This window comes from Desmodus rotundus, chromosome 4 (genome assembly GCF_022682495.2).
Source record: "Desmodus rotundus isolate HL8 chromosome 4, HLdesRot8A.1, whole genome shotgun sequence".
In the NCBI taxonomy this organism is placed as follows: domain Eukaryota; kingdom Metazoa; phylum Chordata; class Mammalia; order Chiroptera; family Phyllostomidae; genus Desmodus; species Desmodus rotundus.
In genome coordinates, this window is record NC_071390.1 from 57941657 (window position 1) to 57966643 (window position 24987).

Here is a 24987-nt window from a genome sequence, read left to right on the forward strand (position 1 = left end):
TTACTTTTAACATCACAAATGGGGAAATGAATTAAAAATTCATGGGATCCAAAAAGTGGAGGACACAGTCTCAAAATTCTTGTGGGGTGCGACCTGGGAGAAAAACACTTAAGGAAAACAAAACTACAGAGCACCAAATTCTTGAAAATCACCTGTTGTTATTGTTACCTTTTTCTTTTTAACCAGATGGTCATTTTAATCAAATTGCCAGGTTGCTCAACTTGCTTTGACTAAAGCATTTTCTTCTAAAGTTACCTGAACTCTTCTTTGCAGCACCTGAAGCAGATGTATATGCCAGGAAGGCAGAAAATATTCAATATCTTAGTGCCTCCAAATAGCCTAGCTTGATTAGAGAGCAAGGAGTCAGCAGGCAGCCACAGAGATTAGAAGGTGGGGAGTCTGAGACGGAAGTAGTGGCCAGGTCATGAAAGTCCCTGTTAGGCATTCTAGTAAGTTCTCACTTTTCTTTGCAGGTGGTAATTGGGAGTTAAGAACTTAAAGTTTAGTGAATGTTGGTTTTCTGAGAGCAGAGACTGTATTTGTAGGACATACAGGTGGAGGCTCTTACTGTTTTGAGATATGTATATTTTTATTCTTACCCAAGGACATTTTTTTCCATATGTTTTAGAGAGAGAGGAAAGGAGAGAGGAAGACAGAGAGAGAAACACCAATGTGAGAAAGAAGCATGGGTTGGTTGCCTTCTGTAGGTGCTTGGACAGGGGATTGTACCTGCCCAGATCTGGGACTGAACCTGTAACCCAGGTACCCTGACCCGGAATGGAACCCACAACCGTTTGGTTATGGAACACTGCTCCAACTAACTGAGCCACACCAGCCAGGGCGTATGATGTATTTTTCCAAAGCTTAAAGGACTCAGTGGATATCCATTGAAGCTAAGCTTAATATAAAGAATCTAAAGAAAGTTTTCAAGGAAAAAAAAAATGTTTGATGACTTAGGGAGGAAGATTAACCATAAGAGTGGGCAATTTAGGGGCTAATTTGTTGACCTTTGCCAGTGAGGTCTAAATAATAGAGTAGGAACAGAGGCAAGACAGGCTGGAGTTGCAAAAAGAATGTAAAACAAGGAAGTGAAAGTCTGGTAAAAATGTGTTTTGGAAGCAGCTTGATAGAGGAGGCACCGGGAAGGTCTCCACCTGGTGTGAGCTCAGGGTACTGAGAAAAAATAAAACCAAAAAGAGCTGATCAGAATTTTGGATTGCTGGGGGAGAAAAAAAAAAGCCAGCGAAATTAGTTTAGGTTCTACCTTATTTTTGGTTTGCTCTGATCTTTTAGTCTTCAAGGTCCTTCAATACTTACAGTTCCTCAGATGTTCTTCTCAACCACCTCAAAACACCTAGTACTGCCCAAATGGACTGGTTGAGCTATCAAGGCCTCTAATTCCAAGCAGCAGCATAGGGCCTGTCCTTTTGTTCTTACCAACAGAGTCACAAGTTGCTGAGGTGGTGTCTCTGTCAAGCAGGCAGAGATAATTCAGGGTTCGAGGAGATTTTACTCATAGGAGTTTGTTTTGCAGAAGGAAAGAATGTTTTCAAGCTAGCTGTGACCAGCTGATGATGTCCAGGAGCCTAATGAGAAAAAGTTATTTGTGACTAAAGACACACAATATTTCTCTTTCAGTTCTCCAGAACTTCACCTCCATTACTCCCTTGCTGCATAAAAACTCCCTAACTTGCTTTTTGAGAGAGATGGATTTGGGCGATCTTGCTCTCCTGTCCTCTAGCTTTGACCAAATTGAATAAACCTTTCACTTTCTCTGAGTGTTACCAGACTAAACCGGTCCATTTCCCCGAGCACATCAAAGCCTAGTAACACAAGATTAGGGCTTGCATCAAAGAAAGGAAATGTTTATTTTTCAGGAACTGGCTCATGCGCAGAGTCACAGGTGAGCTAATACTCAAAAGACTGGGCTCCCTCTTGGCTTTCACAGTTAGGGCCATGATTAGGGTTGTGGTCTCTACCAATTGGTTGGTGCTAAGGCAGGGGATAGTTGATCAATGCATCTGGTCCTGATGGCAGCCATGGCATCGTTTCCTCTGGTTTGGCTAGTTTTCTGTCTCTGTGATCTACAGACCCGAGGCTTGTTCCTAGATCATTTGATGCCTACCACAACCTCATTGTCTTCAGGGCTTAATGATTAAGGGAGGTGATGTGCAAGGGAGAAGGAAGCAGGTGAGTCAGGGTGCTGGATAAGGCCAGTTTGAATCAAATGGAAGGAAAGGAGAAAAGGTCATATTAAAGAAATGAAGTTTTTGCACAGTTACACAAACACGGGTGTCTCAATATATCATCCTATTAGTGCAGTGGGTACACAACATGAATTTTGGGAGGTAACTCTGCAATGCTCATGATTACAGGTAATATACTGGGTGGGGCAAGAGTAGGTTTACAGTTGTGAGAATGTGAAAGTTTATTTTTGTATCATTATTTATTAATTATTGTATTATTTTTCCATACAAAGAACTGTAAACTTACTTTTGCCCCACTACAAGATTTAAATCATATAATACATGAATGATCTTTCCTTTGGGCTTGCCACATAAATTTATAGCAATTTATTTAAATAGCAAGGGGGCATGTGGATCCCTCTGAACTCAGATAAATTAATTTTCAAACAGCTTTCAAGTAGTGTTGCATTTTCCATACCTTGAGTATAGAAAACCACATCCAACCCATTTGGGAAGGTACAAAGTCCTGCATTTGTGAAGAAAACCCCAAAGGCCTGCAGTTTCCTCATCTGTAAAAAGGAGGTTTTGGTTATCTCAAAGGACTGTTCTTTTTTTTCAACTTTTAAATTATTTTATTGTTGTTCAATTATAGCTGTCTGCATTTTTTCCCCACTTCTCTACCCCACCCCAGCCAAACCCACCTCCCTCCCCTGCTTCCACCCTCCCTCTTGGTTTTGTCCATGTGTTCTTTATAGTAGTTCCTGTAAACCCTTCTCCCCACTGTCCCTTCCCCCCTCCCTTCTGGCTATTGTTAGATTGTCCTTAACTTCAATGTCTTTGGTTATATTTTGTTTGCTTTTTTTTTTTCTGTTGATTATGTTCCAGTTAAAGGTGAGATCATATGGTATTTGTCCCTCACTACCTGGCTTATTTCACTTAGCATAATGGTCTCCAGTTCCATCCATGCTGTTGCAAAGGGTATAAGCTCCTTCTTTCTGTCTGCTGCATACAATTCCATTGTGTAAATGTACCATAGTTTTTGGATCCACTCATTTGCTGATGGGCACTTAGGCTGCTTCCAGTACTTGGCTATTGTAAATTGTGCTGCTGTGAACATTGGGGTGCATAGATTCTTTTGGATTGGTGTTTCAGGGTTCTTAGGGTATAATCCCAGCAGCAGAATTACTGGGTCAAAGGGCAGTTCCATTTTTAGTTTTCTGAGGAAATTTCAAAGGACTGTTTTAAGGGTAGGATGAATTAGCAGATGATGTAATGTCCATAATAATCCTTATTCAGTATTACTCTATGGTCTCTCCTGCTTCCAACCTCAGCATTCCTGAGTAATGAGATATCAGGCAATGTGGATCATCAGTGAGCCTGACAGAACATCCATTCTCACATCTTCACTCAGTCTGCAGTCTATAACACAATAGGGTGATAGCGACAAGCATGAGGTTAGAGGTTAGACTGCCTTGGTCAGAGGCTCACTCTGTGGTCCAAGCCTCTCTGGTCCCAGTGTCCTAAAGTCTTAAGTGGTGATAAAATACTAAGTAAGGGTTTCTGGGGAAAATTAGAGCCAGCTGGTGAACAGTGATGGGAAGCTAGGTTTTTGAAAAGGTTATGTCTGGGTTGGGTACTTCAGGGGTCTATGAATTGCTACACCAGAGGTCATCACTTTATCACTCGGAAAGACCTTGGACTAGAGATTTAACGTGGCTTCCAATGGTGAGTTTCTCTGGTAGAAGGTGGCATATCTCATGTACTAGTGTTTGGTAGGGGTTTGAGCTTTCATCTTGTAAAAGTGCAGGTCTATAGGCTCCGAGAGCTCATGTCACCGATGTCATTGTTTGTGGCTGCAGTACAGTGGAACTGGGCAGTGGGACTTTTGAGAGACTCAAATATTTTATTTTTATTATTGTTTTGGGGGTGCTAAATTTTTAAAAATTGTATTTTCTTGATTATGCTATTACATCTGTCCCAGTTTCTCCCCCTTTGCTCCCCTCCACCCAGCACCTCAAGCAATCCCCACACCCATTGTTCATGTCCATGTGTCCATGGGTCATGTGTATAAGTTCTTTAGCTCCTCCATCTCCTATACTGTAGTTTACATCCTCATGGCTCTTTGTAACTACCTATTTGTACATCTTAATCCCCTCACCTCTTCACTCATTCCTCTATACCCCCTTCCCATCCAGCAACCATCATAACACTCTTTGTATCCATGATTCTGTCTCTGTTCTTCTTGTTCGCTTAGTATGTTTTTTAGGTTCAATTGCTGATATATATATATATATATCCATATTATTGTTCATAGTTTTGATCTTCTTTTTCTTAAATAAGTCCTTTTAACATTTCATATAATAATGGTTTGGTGATGATGAACTTTAGTTTTTTCTTGTCTGGGAAGCACTTTCTCTGTCCTTCAACTCTAAATAATAGCTGTGTGGGTTGAGCAGTCTTGGCTTTATGTCCTGCTTTGCATGACTTTGAATATTTCTTGCCAAACCCTTCTTGCCTGCAAAAATTTTTTTTGAGAAATTAGATGACAGTCTTATGGGAACTCCCCTGCAGGTAACTAACTGCCTTTCTCTTGCTGCTTTTAAGATTCTCTCTTTATTTTTAACCTTTGGCATTTTAATTATGATGAGTCTTGTAGTGGGCTTCTTTGCATCCATCTTGTTTGGGACTCTCTGTGCTTCCTGGACTTGCATGTCTATTTCCTTCACCAAATTAGGGAAATTTTCTTTCATTATTTTTTTTTCAAATAGATTTCCAAGTTCTTGCTCTTTCTCTTCTCCTTCTGGCACCCCTATGATGCAAATGTTGCACCACTTGAAATTGTCCCAGAGGCTGCTGATACTACCCTCACATTTTTGGATTCTCTTTTTTCTTCTTGTTGTTCTGGTTGATTGTTTTTTGTTTCCTTATGTTCCAGATCATTGATTTGGTTCTTGACTTCATTCACTCTACTGGTGTTTCCCTGTAAATTGTTTTTTTTTCAATTAGTTTTTCCTTTGTTTCTGACTGGATCTTTTTTATGCTGTTGAAGTACTCACTAGGGCATCCTTATAACCATGTTTTGAACTCTGCATCTATTAAATTGCTTATCTCCATTTTGTTTAGTTCTTTTTCTGGCATTTTGGTTTGCTCTCTCATTTGTTTCTTCATTTTGGCAGCCTCTCTGTGTTTGTTCTATGTATTAGGTAGAGCTGCTATGAATCCCTGTCTTGGTATCATGGCCCAATGTAGTAGGTGTCCTGTAGGGTCCAGTGGCACAGCCTCCTCTATGCTGATATATATAGGTTTAATTGCTGATATATATTGAATATATAATTGAATATATATCAGCCAAGCTGGGTGCTCAAGGTGTGTCTTTCTTGTGGGCTGAGTATACCCTCCCCTTGTTGTTGAGCCTTGGTTGCTGTTGGCAGATCAATGGGAGGGATTTACCCAGGCCAGTCAGCTACAAGGACTGGCTGTGATCACTGACCACCAACCTCCGCCCTATTGAGGATCAGCTGTGCAGAGGCAGTGTGGTGGTGCCCTGATGTGGTCTGTAGCTGTTTACTGGGTGCGCAGGCCCTGGGGTTTCCTGGGTGGTGCAGGCCAAGGTCAGCCCCCACTTGTATTTTACCCAGGGCCACACTGCCTGAGCTATAGACCAATCTGAGATGGCTGCCACTTGTGCTGGGCTTGGAAACTCCCAGACAAGCCAAGCTGTGAATCTAGGCTGCCTGCTGCTAGAGCTGTGCCTGGGGCCATTTAACAAGAGGTACAGGGGCTGAGAGCTCACTGAGGCCACCTATTGCTTGTTTGAAATGATTTAGGAAGTTGTGAAGCCAAGACCAGCCATTCATATGGAAAAGCCAGTGTTAAGAGCTGTAAGTTGAAAGGGACAGAGCCTCTGGGGATCTCCAGGGTGAGGCAAACAGTGTTAGCCAGGTTGATGGAGTCTCAGATATGGCATAGGTAAACATGGCTCACCTCCTGTGGCTCTGCCCGCCTTTCTCTCTGGGAGAAAGCTGTCCTCCAGCTCTTGCCTTGATGCCAGCCACTTCAGTTCCTCCCTGTATGCCACTGGTGCCCTTCAAGCTGCTACTCCAGTGCAGGAGCTCAGACAGAATGAGTCTGAGTAAGTGTGTGTGTGTGAGTTCTTCAAGGGGAACTGCTTGGAACTCCAGAAGTTTCTTTCATAGACTCCATTCCCGCTGGTTTTTACAGCCAGAAGTTATGAAGACTTTCTTTCTGGCACTGGAACCCTGGGCTGGGGAGCTTGGTGTTGGGCTGGGACTCCTTGTTCCCAAGATATCTCTCCTGAATTTTTATTCACCACACATGGAAGAAGGACCATCCTGTTCCACATCTCTGCCCCTCCTACCAGTCTGGATGGATGTGGTTTCTTTAATTCAGTAGTTGTCAGATTTGCATTCAACTTGTTTTCTGATGGTTCTGAGTGATGATTGTTCTATATTTCAATTGTAATTTTGGTGTGGTTGTGTGAGGAGGTGAGCCATGTTTACCTATGTCATCATCTTGACTGGAATTCCTCTAAATTTTTATTTTATGTTATTAAATATATTGGTGTGACATTGGTTAAGAGAATCATTTAGGTTTCAAGTGTACATTTCATAGACCTGTGTATTGCACTGTGTGCCATTATCCAAGTCAAACCATATTCCTTTACCATATATTTGCCACCTCCACTCCCCACCACCCCACAGCGCCTTCCCTCTGGTACCACCAGTGTTGTCTGTGTCCATGAGTTTCAGTTTTATATCCCACAGATGAGTGAAATCATATCGTTCTTAGGTTTTTCTCACTAATTTGCATAGCATAATATTCTTAAGGTCCATCTATGTTGTTGCAAATGGCAGTATTTTATCTTTTCTTATGGCTGAATAGTAAGTATCTCATTGTATATATGTATCACATGTTCTTTTTTTAAAATATATTTATTGATTATGCTATTACAGTTGTCCCATTTCCCCCCCCCCACTCCACTCCATCCTGCCCACCCCCCTCCCTCCCACATTCCCCCCCTATAGTTCATGTCCATAGGTCATACTTATAAGTTCTTTGGCTTCTACATTTCCTACACTATTTTTACCCTCCCTCTGTCTATTTTCCACCTATCATCTATGCTACTTATTCTCTGTACCTTCCCCTGCCTCCCCCTCCCACTCCCTTAATGACAACCCTCGTGTTCTAGTTTTTTGCCTAGTTTGCTCTCGTTTTTGTTTTATGTGTGGCCGTTAATAACTGTGAGTTTGCTGTCATTTTTACTGTTCCTATTTTTGATCTTCTTTTTCTTAGGTAACTCCCTTTAACATTTCATCTAATAATGGCTTGGTGATGATGAGCTTCTTTAACTTGACCTTATCTGAGAAGCACTTTATCTTCCCTTCCATTCTAAGTGATAGCTTTGCTGGATACAGTAATCTTGGATGTAGGTCCTTGCGTTTAATCATGGGTAATGTAATTATGATGTGCCTTTGTGTGTTCCTCCTTGGGTCCAGCTTCTTTGGGACTCTCTGAGCTTCCTGGACTTCCCGGAAGTCTATTTCCTTTGCCAGATTAGGGAAGTTCTCCTTCATTATTTGTTCAAATAAGTTTTCAATTTTTTGTTCTTCCTCTTCTCCTTCTGGCACCCCTATAATTCAGATGTTGGAACGTTTCAAGGAGTCCTGGAGGTTCCTAAGCCTCTCATTTTTCCAAGTTCTTGTTTCTTCATTCTTTTCTGGTTGGATGTTTGTTTCTTCCTTCTGGTCCACTCCATTGATTTGAGTCCCAGTTTCCTTCTCATCACTATTGGTTCCCTGTACATTTTCCTTTGTTTTTCTTAGCATAGGCTTCATTTTTTCATCTGTTTTTCGAACAGATTCAACCAAGTCTGTGAGCATCTTGATAACCAGTGCTTTGAACTGTGCATCCGATAGGTTGGCTATCTCTTCCTCGCTTAGTTGTATTTTTTCTGGAGCTTTGAAGTGTTCTGTCATTTGGGCCTTTTTTTTTTTTTTTTGTCTTTGTGCGTCTGTTACTTTAAGGGGCGGAGACTTAGGTGTTCACTGGGGCGGGGTTGCGCTGGTCGCTAAGCTGTGACGCTGTACGTGGGGGAGGGGCCGAGTGGGAGCAATGGCGCCCGCCTCACTCTCCTCCGGCTTTCACTCTTTCACTCCCCTACCCACAATCAAACTGGGCCCCCCTGGTGCTGGTTCCCGAGTAAGAGGGCCTGTGCACACTCTAGGCCCCTGTGGGTCTCTCCAACAACCTCTCCTGTGAGGCTGGGAGTCTCTCCTGTTGCCGCCCCAACCCCCACGGGCGTTTTCAATCAGAGGTTTGAGGCTTTATTTCCCGGAGCTGGAGCCCTGGGTTGCGTGGTCTGCTTCGCTCCCTGCCGTTCGTCCGGTTTATCTGTGGGCGAATGTGGTGCCGCAGGGTGCTACCCGCTGCTCTGCCTGCCCCGCTCTCCGCCACTCTGAGTCCGGCCCTCTGGGTTTATCTGTGCGAATGTGGGGCTGCAGGGTCTGCTAGTGCTCGGACTGCCTGTGCCATTTGTCCCACACTCCGCCAGTCTCAGTCCCGCCACAGCCACACGAGTCCTCTCCACCCCGGTGCCCGTCTCCGCCCCTCCTACCAGTCTGGATGAATGTTTTTTTCTATTTCCTTGGTGTTGGTCCCCCTTGCTGTTCGATTCTCTGTCAGTTCTGGTTGTGCGAGGAGGCGCAGTGTGTCTACCTACGCCGCCATCTTGGTTCTCGTATCATATGTTCTTTATCCAATCATCTATTGAAGGACACTTTGGTTGTCTCCATGTTTTGGCCACCGTGAATAATGTTGCAGTGGTCATAGGGGTGCACATATCTTTGCAAATATATGTTTTTGAGTTTTTTTCAGGCAGATACTCAGTGCAGGGATTGCTGGGTCATATGATAACTCGATTACTAATGTTTTGAGAAAACTCCAGAGTGTTTTTCATAGTGGTTGTACCATTCTACATTCCTCAGGTATTTAAAAATGAACTTTTGGTTACATTAAAAGGGATTTTTTTTTGTCAATTATATGTCAATAAAACAGGGGAAAAAAAGAAAAAGTAGAACCAAACTAAATGTTGAATATCCATCTACAGAGAACTGGTTTACAAAAAGATTTCTTATATTTTAGAGATATGCAGCAAGCCCTCGAATAATATCATTTCACTTAATATTGTTTCATTATAATGTTGATGAGATGCCATAGGAACTTAAATACTGCTTATATTAATTAGTCTGTGGTAAAATTGGTTTCCTTATACATTGTTTCACTTAAAGTCACAGACCCTATCGATGATGTTAAGTGAGGATTCTTTTGGAAGAGCTTAAGAAAGATTGGCATTAATTATTCTTAAAATGTTGGGTAGAATTCTCCAGTGAAGCCATCTGGTTCTGGGCTTTTCTTTTGTATTTATTGGGAGGTTTTTGATTACTGATTCAATCTCCTTATTTGTTATTGGTTTGTTCAGATTTTCTTTTTCTTTATGATTCAGTGTTGGTAGGTTGTGTGTTTCTAGATTTTATCCATTTTTGCTAGGTTATGCAATTTGTGGTTGTACAATTGTTCATAGTACTGCAATTTTTATTTCTATGGCATTAGTTGTAATGCTCTTGTTTCTGATTTTTAAAAAAATATTCTTCTTTGCCTTAATTAGTTTAGTCCAAGGATTTCTCAATTTCATTGATCCTTTCAAAAAGACAATTATTATTTTTATTGACCTTTTTAAATTTATTTTTTATTGTTCAAATACAGTTGTTTCCATTTTCCCTCCACTATGCCCCCCTGCCCCACCCATCCCCGCCTCCCACCCTCGATCCTACCTCCCTTTGGCTCTGTCCATGGGTCCTTTATACATGTTCCTTGACATCCCTTCCCCCTTTTCCCCCCATTATACTCTCCCACCTCCCCTCTGGTCACTGTTCATTTGTTCTTTATTTCAATGTCTGGTTATATTTTGCTTGCTTGTTTGTTTTGTTGATTAGGTTCCACTTAAAGGTGAGATCACATGGTATTTGTCTTTCACCGCCTGTCTTATTTCACTTAGCATAATGCTCTCCAGATCCATCCAAGCTGTTGCGAAGGGTAGGAGCTCCTTCTTTCTTTTTGCTGCATAGTATTCCATCGTGTAAATGTACCACAGTTTTTTGATCCACTTGTTTACTAATGGGCACTTAGGTGGTTTCCAACACATGGCTCTTATAAATTGTGCTGCTATGAACATTGGAGTGCATAGGTTCTTCTGAGTTGGTGTTTCAGGATTCTTAGGATATAGTCCCAGCAATGGAATTGCCGGGTCAAAAGGCAGTTCCATTTTTAGTTTTCTGAGGAAATTCCGTACTGTTTTCCACAGTGGCTGTACCAGTCTGCATTCCCACCAACAGTTTTCTCCTCAACCTCCCCAGCACTTGTTTGTTGATTTGTTTATGGTAGCCATTCTGACTGGTGTGAAGTGGTATCTCATTGTGGTTTTAATTTGCATGTCTTTGATGGCTAGTGATGCTGAGCATCCTTTCACATGTCTCTGGGCCCTCTGTATGTCCTTCTTACAGAACTGTCTTTTCAGGCTCTTTGCCCATTTTTTAATTGGGTTGTTTGTCTTCCTGGAGTGGAGTGGTATGATTTCCTTATACATTTTGGAGATGAAACCCTTGTCCAAGGTATCATTTGCAAATATATTTTCTCATATGGTTGGTACCCTTTTCATTTGGCTTATGTTTTCTTTAGCCAGTCAGAAGCTTTTTATTTTGATGAGGTCCAATTTGTCTATTGAAGAGGCTGTCTTTACTCTATTGTATGCTCTTTTCTCCTTTGTCATATATTAATTGACCATAAAGGTATGGGTTGATTTCTGGGCTCTCTGTTCTTTTCCATTGATCTGTCCGTCTGTTCTTATACCAGTACCAGTGTTTTCTTTTTAAATTACAGTCAGCTTGTGTAATTTTATATCAGTTACTGTTATACCTCCAACTTTGTTCTTCTTTCTCAAGATTGCTGAGGCTATTCGGGGTCTTTTCGGTTCTACATACATTTTTGGAATATTTGTTCTAAATCTGTGAAACATTGGCAGTTTCATAGGAATTGTATTGAATCTGTAGATTGCTTTGGGTACTATGGACATTTTAATGACAATTCCTCCAATCCAATATGTGCTTCCACTTATTTGTATCTTCCTCAGTTTTTTTCTTCAATGCCCTATAGTTTTCAAGTACAGGTCTTTTACCTTCTTGGTTAAATGCATTCCTTGGTTTCTTATGTTTTTTTTGTGATAGTAATTGGGATTGTTTTTCTTTCTGACAGTTCACTATTGTATAAAAATGCCACTGATTTCTGTCCTGGCTGGTGTGGCTCAGTGGATTGATTGCCGGCCTGCAAACCAAAAATGCCACTGATTTCTGAATATTAATTTTGTATTCTGTTAACTTGCTGAATTCATTTATTATATCTATTATTTTTTGGGGGAAGTCTTCAGGGTTTCTATGTACAATTTCATGTCATCTGCAAATAAGGACAGTTTTACTTTCTCCTTTCCAGTTTGGATGCCTTTTATTTCTTCTTTTTGTCTGATTGCTGTGCCTAGGACTTTCAGTACTCTGTTGAATAGAAGTGATATATGTGGACCTCTTGATTGTACAGGAAACACTTTAAGTTTTTGTTCATTGAGTATGATGTTAGCTGTAGGTTTGTCATATATGGCCTTTGTTATGTTGAGGTATGATTTGAAAAGGAAACTTTTTTTTTAATTTAAATTTTTATTGTTATTCAGTTACAGTTGTATGCCTTTTCTCCCCATCCCTCCACCTCACCCCAGCTGAACCCACCTCCCTCCCCCACCCTCCCCCTTGATTTTGTCCATGTGTCCTTTATAGTGGTTCCTGTAATCCCCTCTCCTCATTGTCCCCTCCCCACTCCCCCCTGACCATTGTTAGATTGTTCTTAACTTCAATGTCTCTGGTTATATTTTGTTTCCTTTTTTCTTCTGTTGATTATGTTCCAGTTAAAGGTGAGATCATATGGTATTTGTCCCTCACTGTCTGGCTTATTTCACTTTAGCATAATGGTCTCCAGTTCCATCCATGCTGTTGCAAAGGGTATAAGCTCCTTCTTTCTCTCTGCTGCGTAGAATTCCATTGTGTAAATATACCATAGTTTTTGGATCCACTCGTTTGCTGATGGGCACTTAGGTTGCATCCAGTACTTGCCTATTGTAAATTGTGCTGCTATGAACATTGGGGTGCATAGGTTCTTTTGGATTGGTGTTTCAGGGTTCTTAGGGTACATTCCCAGCAGCAGAATTGCTGGGTCAAAAGGCAGTTCCATTTTTAGTTTTCTGAGAAAATTCCATACTGTTTTGCACAGTGGCCTCACCAGTCTGCATTCCCACCAACAGTGCACTAGGGTTCCCTTTTCTCCGCATCCTCTCCAACATTTGTTTGTGGATTTGTTTATGTTGACCACTCTAACCGGTGTGAGATGGTACCTCATTGTGGTTTTAATTTGCATCTCTCTGATGGCAAGTGATGCTGAGCATCTTTTCATGTGTCTCTGGGCCCTCTCTATGTCTTCCTTGGAGAAGTGTCTGTTCAAGTCCTTTGCCCATTTTTTAATTGGGTTGTTTGTCTTCCTGGAGTGCAGTCGTGTGAGTTCTTTATATATTTTGGAGATCAGTCCCCTTGTCTGAGCTATCAGTGGCCAATATGTTTTCCCATACTGTTGGTTCTCTTTGTAATTTGGTGCTGTTTTCTTTAGCCATGCAGAAGCTTTTTATTTTGACGATGTCCCATTAGTTTATTCTTTCCTTTATGTCCCTTGCTTTAGGGGACGTGCCTGTGAGGATGTTGCTGCGTGGAATGTCTGAGATTTTCCTGCCAATGTTTTCCTCTAGGACTTTTATGGTGTTACAACTTATATTTAAGTCTTTTATCCATCTTGAGTTTATTTTTGTGTATGGCATAAGTTGCTGATCGAGTTTCATTTTTTTGCATGTAGCTGTCCAGATCTCCCAACACCATCTGTTGAAGAGGCTGTTTTTGCTCCATTTTATGCTCCTGCCTCCTTTGTCAAATATTAATTGACTGTAAAGACTTGGGTTTATTTCTGGGCTCTCTGTTCTGTTCCATTGTTCTATGTGCCTGTTTTGATGCCAGTACCAGGCTGTTTTGATTACAGTGGCCTTGTAATACAGTTTGATATCAGGTATTGTGATCCCTCCTGCTTTGTTCTTCTTTCTCAAAATTGCTACAGCTATTCGGGGTCGTTTATGGTTCCATATGAATTTCTGAAATGTTTGTTCTATACCTGTGAAATATGTCATGAGTACTCTAATAGGGATTGCATTGAATCTATAAATTGCTTTGGGTAGTATGGCCATTTTGATAATGTTAATTCTTCCAATCCATTAGCATGGTACATGCTTCCATTTGTTTGTGTCTTCCTTAATTTCTTGAAAAGGGAACTCTTGTATACTGTTTGTTAGAATGTAATTGGCATAGCCATATGGAAAACTGTATGGAATTTCCTAAAAATATGTATATATAGGATGCCTATATTATCCAACAATCCTATATTTTTACATATATCTAAAGAAAACATAATCATCTTGAGATATCTGTACTCCCATAATCATTGCAGTATTATTCACAATACCCAAGATATGAGAGCAACTGAAATGTCCTCTTAATATTAATGGATAATGAAAATGTTATATATATATATATGTACATATTATGTATATGCAATATTATACAGACATAAAAGAAAGAAATCCTGCCATTTGTGACAACATGGATGAACCTGGGGGGCACTAGGCTAAATGAAATAAGCCAAAGAGAGAAAAACAAACCCTACATGGTATCACCTATACATGTATAACTGAACATTTTATTTCATTTTCTATTTTTAAATCCTCACTCAAGGACATTTTTTTTCATTGCTTTTTCAGAGAGTAGAACAGAGAAAGGAAGGGAGAGAGAGAAATATCAATGTGAGAGAGAAACATCAGTCAGTGGCTTCCCATACGCACCTAGACCAGAGATCAACCTGCAACCTAGGTATGTACCCTGAGCAGGAATCAAACCTGCACCCTTTGGTTACAGGGCAACACGCCAGCCAACTGAGTCACACCAGCAAAGGCTAACTGAAAAATTTGCCGAGAGTAGATCCTAAGAATTCTCATGAATTCAAAACTGGTTACTGTGTGTGATGATGGTTGTAATAATTAACTTGATTATGGGAACCCTTTCACAATGTATATATTGAGTGATCACATTGTAGACTTAGATATGTTATAATTATATTTGTCAATTATGCATTATTTCAATAAACCTGGATAAACAAAGAAAAGTGTGTTATATACATACAATGGAAGATTATTCAGTTTTACAAAGGGAAATCAATTTTGCCATTTACAACAAAATGGATGGAGCTGGAGGACATTATGCTAAATTAAATAAGCCAGACATGGAAGGGCAAATACTTCCTGATACCACTTTTATGATGAATCTGTAATAGTCAAACGATTAAAACCAAACAGTAGGTTAGTTGTTCCTGGAACTGGGTGGAGGAGGAAATGCAGAGGTAATAGTTAAAGGGTTCAAAGTTTCAGTTAGGTAAGATAGATAAGTTCTGAAGATCTATTGTGAAACATAAGGCCTATAGGTATCAATATCCTATTTTACAGTTAAAAATTTGCTAAGAAGGTAAATCTTAGGTTAAGTGCTCTTACCATAAATACATAAAAAAAAAAATAAGGGGCAGGAGGAAACTTCCAAAGATGATGGATAAGTTTACAGCCTTGATGATTTCACAGGTGTATACCTATTCCAAGTTCATCAAGTGGTATATTAAATATGTACAGCTTTTTGTATGTTAATCATAAGCTAATGAAGTGGTTTAAACACAACTTCATAGTCTCATTGAGAGGGTAGGGAAAGATGATGAGAACACAAGTCACAAAAGAAGATAGCATACAATGACTGAAAATGTGGGCATGGTCATCTTGAACTGGAATTGTTAGGGACTCTCACATGGAAAGGGGATAAGAAATGGATACATCAAGCATGCAATTCAATGTGATTTACTTCAAGGGAAGTAAAAAAAAAATAGGTCAGTGTTAATGCAATTTTTTTTGGTTTAGAATAAGAAGATTGAGATGTCTCAATCTCCAAGGGCCGGACAGGTTCCCATCATGCCACATATGTATTCCCACTTCCTTCCCCAGTCACTAAATACACAGCGAGGGTGTTCTGGCTCAGCTCAAAGCAAGTGAAGTTGTGGAGTGTGTTTCAGGTTTATTGTCCATTCTCCATGAAACTAGGATACACTTAGAAGTCAGAGAGAGGTATCAAGCCAGAAACATAGAAAAATCAAGGTCCAACATCAAGGAGAGTAAACTGAGAACAACAATACTGTGGCACCCATGGGGCAGAACTGAAGTCAAGGTCTGGGGCCAAGTGTCCAGAGCCAGGAAGTGAGATCAAACAATAGCAAATCAGGCTAAAGTGAGGAGTCTAGAACTATTGCCTCAAATGTTTATTAGTGTCCAAAGTTCTTCTAATGTCAGTGATTTTCAACTTTTTTATCTCAGTAATTAGCACACATAATTATTAAAATTCTGTGCTACACCATAAAATATATTTTTTTGCTAATCTAATAAAAATGGGTATAATTTTGATTCATTCACATTGGATGACTATTTTATGTTGACTCTTGTCATTTTTTTATTTGACAATCTAAGGGAAAAGAGGTCAGTGCCCCTGACAAAATAGTTAGGTATATTGCATGTTTAAAAAATTCTTGTGGCACACTGGTGGAAAATCTCTGCCTTATGGCTGGCAGCAATAAGAAATGTAATGGGCCTCCTGAGCTGGGAGTTTCTGCAGTGATGTGGGCAAGCAGCTGGTAAACCAAATATCAGAGGCCCAGCTTAGCTGTGATGAAAGTGCAGCTAATGAAGTCTATTAGGGACTGCAGGTATTGCTGAGGCTACAGTATGGCATTAGTAGCCAGGACCCAAAGAAACCAGGTCATCATCCTAGACTTCATCTTGGGAAGATAGGTTTGCCCAGTGGTTCTCTGTATGAAAGTCATTGTGGTCATCATTTAAGATCTGATTCTTCTCATCTATGTTGGTGTAACTGAGGTAAGCAAAGATTGTAATTGGAACAGGAGTGTCTGGGTTGGATCATAAATAAAACTAGACTCTGTTGTAATGTGGAGTTAGACAAAGGAAACATTATATTCTGTGCTATGTAATGGGATCCCAGGGCATTGTAAGGGAAGTATTCAACTGGTTAGGAAGTAGCAATTGATAGAAACCAAGTTGCAATGAGCAATAAAATATAGGGCTTCTGAAATAAGTTACCATGAATAGGAGTTTGTTGAACTATCAGGATAAGGCTTGACAAGTAGGCCTGGTGGGGCAGGAGAGCAATGGTTCAGTTCAGCCTCCATGCTGATCTAGATCTCTGGGAGGCACTCAAACAGCCTAGATGGAAAGGGCTGTATGTTAATAATGAAAGGGCTTTATCACTTGGGGCACATGTCACCCCACAATGGGATCCTGCTTCAACAATTACAATATGGGAAATAAAAGACCTTTTCCTACCAGCTGAGGAAACCTGGCATTGTAGATTCTACAATGTGTAAGGAGATGCCACAGAAACATCAAAAGCAGGAGCAAGTCAGCACCACCTATTGGGTGGCCAAAAGGGAGGATTGGGACATGGGGCTTCTGGTGTATGGACCTAGGCAAAGGATTGATGCAAGAAATGAAGTCCTAGGTATCTAGTAGGAAGCAGGGATGATAGAAACAGCTGTAGGGCAGACAACTGCCCCACAGTCACTGGAAGTTAAAGTTCACTGGGAATTGGTTGCAATAGTGTCTCAGCAGCTCAGGGCTCCAAACTGGTTACTAGAGCAAAACCCAGCTGAGAAAGTGGAGAAATGGAGACGAAGAAGTTAAGGGAAGTCCATCCCACAAACCAAGTGAGAGGCTCTCCAACATCTACAGCAGGAAGCAAAAGAGTGATGCCTGCCAGGTGGCAGCTCCCCAGCCACTGTCCTTACAGGCTACTCTTGCCTTTGCAACCCCTCACCTGCCCAACCCCCGCCTGGAAATGCCAAGAAGCTCCCAGCTCTTTCCCACTATCTGGATAGTAATGTTGAGGTAAAGGATGAAGAGAAGTTGGTGCAGCAGGTCCTGGCTCTTGAAATATGCAGATGCAGGTTGCTTTTGCAATATTTATGGAGTAGTTAATAGTAAATAGTTAATAGCTAAGGCATTGTGCAGCTTGCTGGTTTTCTCTGGACCTTGTATTCCTGGATATTTGTAAAATCCAGACACCAAGGATCTGACTTAACTCACAGAACTGCAGTGTGGTGCAGGTGAGATTATGGCCTGAGGGTGCTTTGTACACCCTAAGGTGATATGTGTGTAGTGTTAGAAAAATCAGTGGCAGGTTTCCAGAACCCAGGTGGGGGTTGAGTGAGTGAGTCAACAAGAAAGAAAACCGCCCCTTCTTAAAGAGTTCTCAAAGACTAGGGCTGGGCAGCTGGGGTTGCTGGGCAGCATAAACAGCCAGTGCCTGCCAAGCAAAGGCTAGTTTGCTTGGAGATCCTGGAGTCCCAGAGGAAGCAACGGTGAGTGTCTCTGTCCTTGCCTCTCATGTTGTTTTCCCTGTGCTGAGTGAATATCCCCCTGCCCATCAGGGGTGGTCTGTTTTACTGGTGTTGAGGAAGGCAGTAGCTGTTCTGGTCTAGGAGGCGTAGGTGTGGATGTGAGACAGGGACAGAGTGGGGGAATAAGGAACATTCTTCTGCCCCTCACTCTGCTTCCTTTGCTCAGTGGGAGATTTGCCCAGAAAGCAAATCTTAGCTCCCAAGTCCTTCTCACATGATAACTGGATGCCCTACTGGACATCTGTTCTTTCTTACAGCTAAAACTACCCTGTCCCTGACTGAGCACATCTCACATGCCCCTTGTCCATGAGGCGCCTCTTCCAAGTCATCTCAGGTAGACTGAGCAGGACTCCAGGTGTCCCAGGATCTCTCTAGCTGCTAATATAGTATCTCTGAGAACTTTTGCCTTGGGTCCATCTGGAACTTTCTTCATGGAGACAGGGTCCAGTCCAGGAATGGCCCAATCACCTGGTGAACCTGTAGCTATGTACCCATGTTGTGCTCAGAACAAATGTCACTAAGTATTCTGGCTAAGTGGTTGAGGACTTTAGCTTCTTTTCAGACCCCCACCACAGACTGCCAGTGCTATGCCATCCAAGACCACATGTGATAGGAAACAGATTTGCCTTTTTGGAGCCAAGCCAACAACTTAATGATACAGTCAGGAAGAAGGAGGCTCAAGGAGGGGAAAGGTCCTGCCCAAAGGCACTTGATGAATCCTTCCTGATGGGATAGATGGCCTCAGTGAAGAGTTCTGCATCCTAGCCACTGTCACTGCTGATGGCAGTGACCAAGGGAAGTCACTAGAAGGGACAAAATGGGACATCTGAGAAGAGGTAGATGCTGCTGTGACCCATGCTCAAGTTTCAGCTAGGTAACCATGCCCTCCTAGACCAGGCTGTGTGCCCACTTGTCCTAGACTGCTTTGGGGATCCTGCTGCTCCTGATCCCACAGAAGGGGAGAGGAGGTGGGAGATATGCCTCCCCTGACCTCTAGGAGCTGTGCTAAGTACTCACCCATGTTCTAGAATTGAGAATGTGTCCTTTTTCTTCATGTCCATCTGCCTAGGCCATGCCTCTTCTCCTCTTCTCCATGCTGATCCTGCTCACTCAGCCCCTGAGGTCACTGGGAACAGAAATGAAGACCTATTCCGAGAAAACAGTGCCCAGTGCCTGCACCCTGGTCATGTGTAGCCCCGTGGAGAATGGCCTGCCTGGTCGTGATGGACGAGATGGGAGAGAGGGTCCCCGGGGCGAGAAGGGGGATCCAGGTAGACCTGGGACCATGGGCTTGTCCTAGTGGGAAAGGGTGGGCTTTGGAATTTTAACCAATTCAACAACCCTGGATATTGTGCTGTGGAAGCCTTGGAAATGGAGACCCACCTCCTTGGGAAGGAGAAGTCCCCTAGACACTCAGTCCATCTAAAACGGCACTTTACCAGCTGCCAAATGACTGGCTGTCCTGAGCCCCTATGTGTCTCCCCCCATCACCCAGCTGCCCTGATTTCTCCCCTGGGACCTTCTTCTTTTTTATTTAATTTAATTAATTTATTTTTAGAGACAGAGGAAGGGAGGGAGGAAGGAAGGGAGAGAAACATCCATGTGTGAGAGAAACATCAATCGGTTGCCTCTCACACACCCCCATCTTGGGGCCTGGACCACAACTCAGGCATGTGCCCTGACCAGGAATCGAACCAGTGAACTTTTGGTTCACAGGTTGGTGCTCAGTCTACTTAGCCACACCAGTCAGTGCTCCCCTAGGGTCTTTTGATTCCTCTCACCCAAAATATGAGCAAATGGTGTATAAATGACTGGAACTAGGGGTGCTGTAGAGCCATGCTCCTACACTTAGCAAATGTTCACTGAGGGTAAATGGGGCCTGTGCAGTGTGTTAAATATTTAATTAAACTAAAGTGCAAGAAGGGTGGGAATGGATGCAGTTCAGTTACCCATACTCAGGCCTGATCAAAAGGATTTGTCCTAAATATTCTACAGAGTGAAGGAAAGGGAGCTCATATTTCTTTGTCGAGCTGTGTGCTTGTGCATTCACTTGTGTATAAATTTAATCCCACTTATCAGGGACACATTAACCTCATTTTACAGGTAATAAATTTGTGACTCAGGGAGGCAATATAGAAGGGGATAAGGAGAAGGGCTTCTGGGTCAGATGGATGTGTGCTTGATTGCCAGCTCCATCTCCAGCAGGGACCACTTGGGACAAGCCACTCAGTGTCCCTGAGTCTCAGTTTACTCATGTGTAAGTGAGAAGGTTATTTGCCACATAGTGACAACTAATTGAACCAAGGCTTTATTTTGTTGAGTCATCAGGATAAAGTTGCATCTTCCTGCTATATCATCAGGTGAATTCTCCTGAGCTTTGCAAAGGTACTATTATCAAGGGTATTGTCCAAAAAATACTGTCCCATATGGGATAGTCTGCATGTGCCTGGCAAGAAGGGAGAATTCAATAAAGCAGCAATGAGGATGAAGGGCCAAAAGTGGCACTTGGCCTGGGCTATAGAAGCATCAACTGTGTGTTTATTAGTGCAGAGCTTGCATTTTGGTTGAAAGAGGAAGAAGACACTTAAGCTGGAAAGAATAGGTAACATTGCCAGGCTTTGTAGGGTGAGGAACAAGCAAGTATCCATCTGTCCTTTGCAGAGAGAAGGTGGCTCCCAGTGGCAATGGACTGGGTCTTAAGAAGGCCACCTGGAAGTGTCCTCAGAACAAGGGTGGATTTTAAGGAGCCAACTCTCTCTTGTAGAACCTGGCTCTCTCTAACACCCAGAGGGACCCTAAATTGAATCTGGGGAAGGGCGCCCTTTCCTAGGTGGCCCTCTAACCTGTGGCATGGAGTCTAGCAGGGAACTCTCTTTCTTCTGCATGTGCCTCATGCACATCCCAAGCCTGGCCTGAGGTTGGTGCTTGGAGAGAAAACTGTGCACAGTAGGCCTGGGGGCCCAGGCTCCACACTGGCTCCTTAACTCCAGGCATGTTAGTCACTTAACCCTAATGGGTCTGAGAATTTATTAGAGTGTTCTCGTAGTCTCAGAACCCTCACCAAGTAGGTCTGGGTGTGACTTGTGACACCTGTCCTGCAGATTCTGATGCACGTGGTCCCAGGAAGCTGCTGTGAAGAATAAGATGGGCCTGAGATGAGAGACCCTTGAGCAGAGGTGGAGTGTGGAGCCCAGGTTTCCATGGTGATTCTCAGACATACCATGGAGGGCCAATGAGACCCTGCTTTGGAAGCTGTATTTACAGGGACAATTCCTGTAGTTCTCAGCATCTAGATTGTTACCCAGAGGATTCAGCAGAGTGCCCCCAGGGGCATGCACCTCCCTCGGAGAAGACCACACCCTTCACAGCAACCCACACAGCCCCTGCTTATTTGTCTGATCTCGTTGCCTCCTCCTCATCCCCACAGTCACTGGGCTCCCACCACACTGGCCCCTCACTGATCTGTCAGCACACTTGGGGCCCTGCCTCCCTGGGGCCCTGTCACTGCTCTTCCCAGGGGCACACTCCTCACCACCTTCCCAGCCTTGCTCACAGACCACTAGCTCAGACAGCCCTTCTCTGACCCCTCCACTTAGAAGATGCACCTGACAACACTCTCTGTGCTTAATATCTGTTTCTATGCAGTTGAATTTAAACTCCATGAGGAAGGGATCTGAGTTGTCTTTCTCTTTCTCTACAACTGACCTGCTTTTAGGACGGTATGTTGTAGAAGCTCTGAGAACATCTGTGGAATGAATGAATGTGAGATGTAAGGAGAAGAGGAGTTTGGCACAGTAAAAATCGGCCACGCTTCTGGTCCATGAAGCTTCACTTCAGGTGGCATTAGGGTACAGGGATGCATCTCTTGGGGATACTAGGATGCAAAATTAGTGCTTCAGGAGGCATGTGTGCTTGCTGATGAGGATATCTCTTCTCCATCTCAGTGCTCTCCTGGCATCCATGCTTGTGTGCCAAGGATAGGCCACCTTGAGTATGCCCTTCTATGGGTTGTCTTCTTCCCTTGGCCCATCTACCTGTTGCCATGTTGGCCAGGATGAAACCTAAGGGAGGCTCAGCCTGGGGTCAGGGCATCTCTGCCCCTGCATAGTGTGCTGTTGAATATGAAATATGGGGCTCATCCTGGAACCCTCTATGTTCCATTCATTCCTAGTGAGTACTGTAACTGAAAGCAGGACACCATGCCCAGTACATGGACTCTTAAAGGCACCAGTCCCCCACCACCAGCTCATTCCTGCCCCAAGCAGGTCTAACCCCTCCTGCCCTGAGAGCAGGGTTTCTAAGTCTGAAATGTCACATTCTCCTCTACAAATCTCTCTGGATCCTCCTCACCCTTTAAGTCCTAAATAGTCCTTCAGTAAAAGAGCTCTGAGACTATGTGTGTGTGCTGGAGCAGGGGTGCTGTGATGGGGTGAGGGGCATCTCACACATGGCCTTCCACACTCATTTCCCATGCCTCCCAGTTTCACATTCTGCTGCAAATCCCTTGCAGAAGTGGACCTGGTGGTAACATTTGCATCTCGCCCACTGCTAGACATGAAGTTATGTTCCATAGATGGTTTCTTAGTGAACCAATAAATGGAACAATGAGCAAGTGGCCAAATATGTGAATGAACATGTTGGCACCACCTGACAGGTGGTATTTCATTTCTTTTTCTTTTTATTTTTTTGCCTTGTTTTACCATCAGTCTTACTCATTTTTAAAAAATTGAGTTTATTGGGATGATATTGGTTAATAATATATATTCTAGGTTAAAATGTATTATACATCATCTGTACATTGTATTGTGTGTTCACCACCCAAAGTCAACTCTCCTTCTATCACCATTTATCCCCTCTGTGACCTCTCCTGTCTCACTCCACACCACCTTCCCCTCTTGTCTCTTTTTTTTTTGCATACAAATGCTTATAGCAGCTTAATTCACAACAATCAAAATATGCAAACAAACCAATGTCCACCAACTGTTGAATGGATAAACAAAATGTGTTTTATCTATACTCAAAGTGTATTACTGAGCCATATCAAGGAATGAAGTATTGAGACATGCTGCAAGGTGAATAAACCTTAAGAAGTCAATCCCAGTTAATAAAGTCACACACAAAATGTCATATTTTGTATGATTCCATATACATAAAATATCTAGAGTAGGTAATAGAGACAGAAAGCAGAATAGTGATACCCAGGGGCTGGGGTGAGAAATAAGGGGATAAGGAGTGAGTGTTTAATGCCTATGAGATTTTCTTCTGGGTGAATAAATGTTTTAGAACTGAACAGAGGCGGTAGTTGCAGGTCATTGTAAATGCCACTGAACCATATACTTTAAAGAGGTTAATTTTACATTATATAAATGTCACCTAAATAAAAAAGAATCACCAAACATAGAATTGAGTGTAAAATTCTTTTTTTTAAAGAAAGTATTTTAAAAAATATTTTATTTATTCATTTATTTTAGAGCAAGGGGAAGGGAAAGAGGAAGAGAGGGAGAGAAACATCAATGTGTGGTTGCCTCTAGTGCACCCACAACTGGGGACCTGGCCCACAACCCAGGCATGTGCCCTGACTGGGAATCAAACCAGTGACCCTTTGGTTCACAGGCTGGCACTCAATCCACTGAGACGCTGTAACCAGGGCAAATGTAAAACTCTTACATATTAATATCCATTTCCCCTTTAGTCTTTTTGGCTAAATCTTGGATAATTTCTGGCTTAGGCAGCCTTTCTTGAGGTAACATGTTTCTTTTAAAAGTTTGGTTATTTTTCCAAAAGAAAAGTAATATATGGTCACTACAGATAAATAAAAAGAAGAAAATTAAAATTACCTTAATTGTGCCACTCAGAAAAACCAACTTACATAACACTTTTATATAAGCCTTTCCTGTGTTTTTTCCAAAATGTATTACATATGCACACACCCTATGATATCTCTACATATTATTGAAAGAAAATCATATTGAATGTAATATTTCTAACATACTTTTATTACTTAATGATTCATTTGATAATAATTTGGTCTGTTTTCTAAGGGCCCGAAGGTATGTTGCAGGAGTTTTCTAATTTTTAAAATTGAGATATAATTGACATACAACATTGTATTATTTTCAGGCCTACAACATAATGATTTAACATTTGTATATATTGTGAAATGATCATCCATTATCACATATAGTTATATATTTTTATTGTGAAGAGCACTTTAAGATGTATTCCCTTGGCAATTTTAAAATATACAATACAGTGCTATTAACTATAGTCACCATTCTGTACATTACATCTCTAAGGAATTAGTCATTTTATGATCGGATGTTTGTACATTTTCACCATCTCCACGTGCTTTGCCTGCCACCCAGCTCCTACCTCATGCAACCACCAGTAATCTGAACTCTATAGTGATTGTATGAGTTCTAGTTTTCTTTTAGAATCCACATATAAGTGAGATCATACTGTATTTGTCTTTCTTTGCTTGAATTATGCCAGTTACCATAATCCCTGAAGGTCCATTCATGTTGTTGCAATTGGCAGGATTTTTTCTTTTTATGTCTGAATAATATTCCTCTGCATGTGTGGGTGTCAAATCGTCTTTATCCATTCATCCACAGTGGACACCTAGCTTGTTTCCATTACTGATTACTATAAATAATGCTGCAATGAACGTGAGGGTACATATGTCTCTTCTTTTTTAAATTCTTTTTCTTTTTTAAAATGATTTTATTTATTTATTTTAGAGAGAAGGGAAGGGAGGGAGAAAGAGAGGGAGAGAAACATTGATGTGACATAGAAACACCAGTTGGTTGCCTCTCACCCACAACCAGGGACCTGGCCTGAAACCCTGCGTGTACCCTGGTTGGGAATGGAACCAGTGACTTTTCCTGTTTACAGGATGACGCTCCACCCACTGAGCCAAACCGGTCAGGGCCCAATAGCTTTTGAATTAGCATTTCATTGTCTTTATATAAATACCCAGAAGTGGTATTGCTGGACCATACTTTTATTTTTTAGTTCTATTTTTAATTGTTTGAAGAAATTATATATTGTTTTCTATAGTGGCAGCACAATTTACAGTCCCACCCACAGTGCACAA

At 41.9% G+C, this 24987-nt stretch overlaps 1 protein-coding gene across 4 annotated transcripts in view; it reads left to right on the top strand.

Moving 5' to 3' along the window:
- LOC112305571 (pulmonary surfactant-associated protein D) overlaps nt 1-24987 on the top strand; it is a 32846-nt gene that overhangs the window by 3735 nt on the left and 4124 nt on the right. Inside the window, exons 1-2 of one of the 4 annotated variants that reach the window (XM_053923428.1) lie at nt 3033-3077; nt 14155-14263. In XM_053923428.1, coding sequence (XP_053779403.1) covers nt 3063-3077; nt 14155-14263 — 124 coding nt within the window. In that variant the 5' untranslated portion in view covers nt 3033-3062. Of the gene's footprint in view, nt 1-3032; nt 3078-14154; nt 14264-17704; nt 17853-18960; nt 19163-24987 lie in introns of those variants that run through there. The other 3 variants (XM_053923427.2, XM_024561354.3, XM_053923426.1) reach the window with 3 other exon arrangements.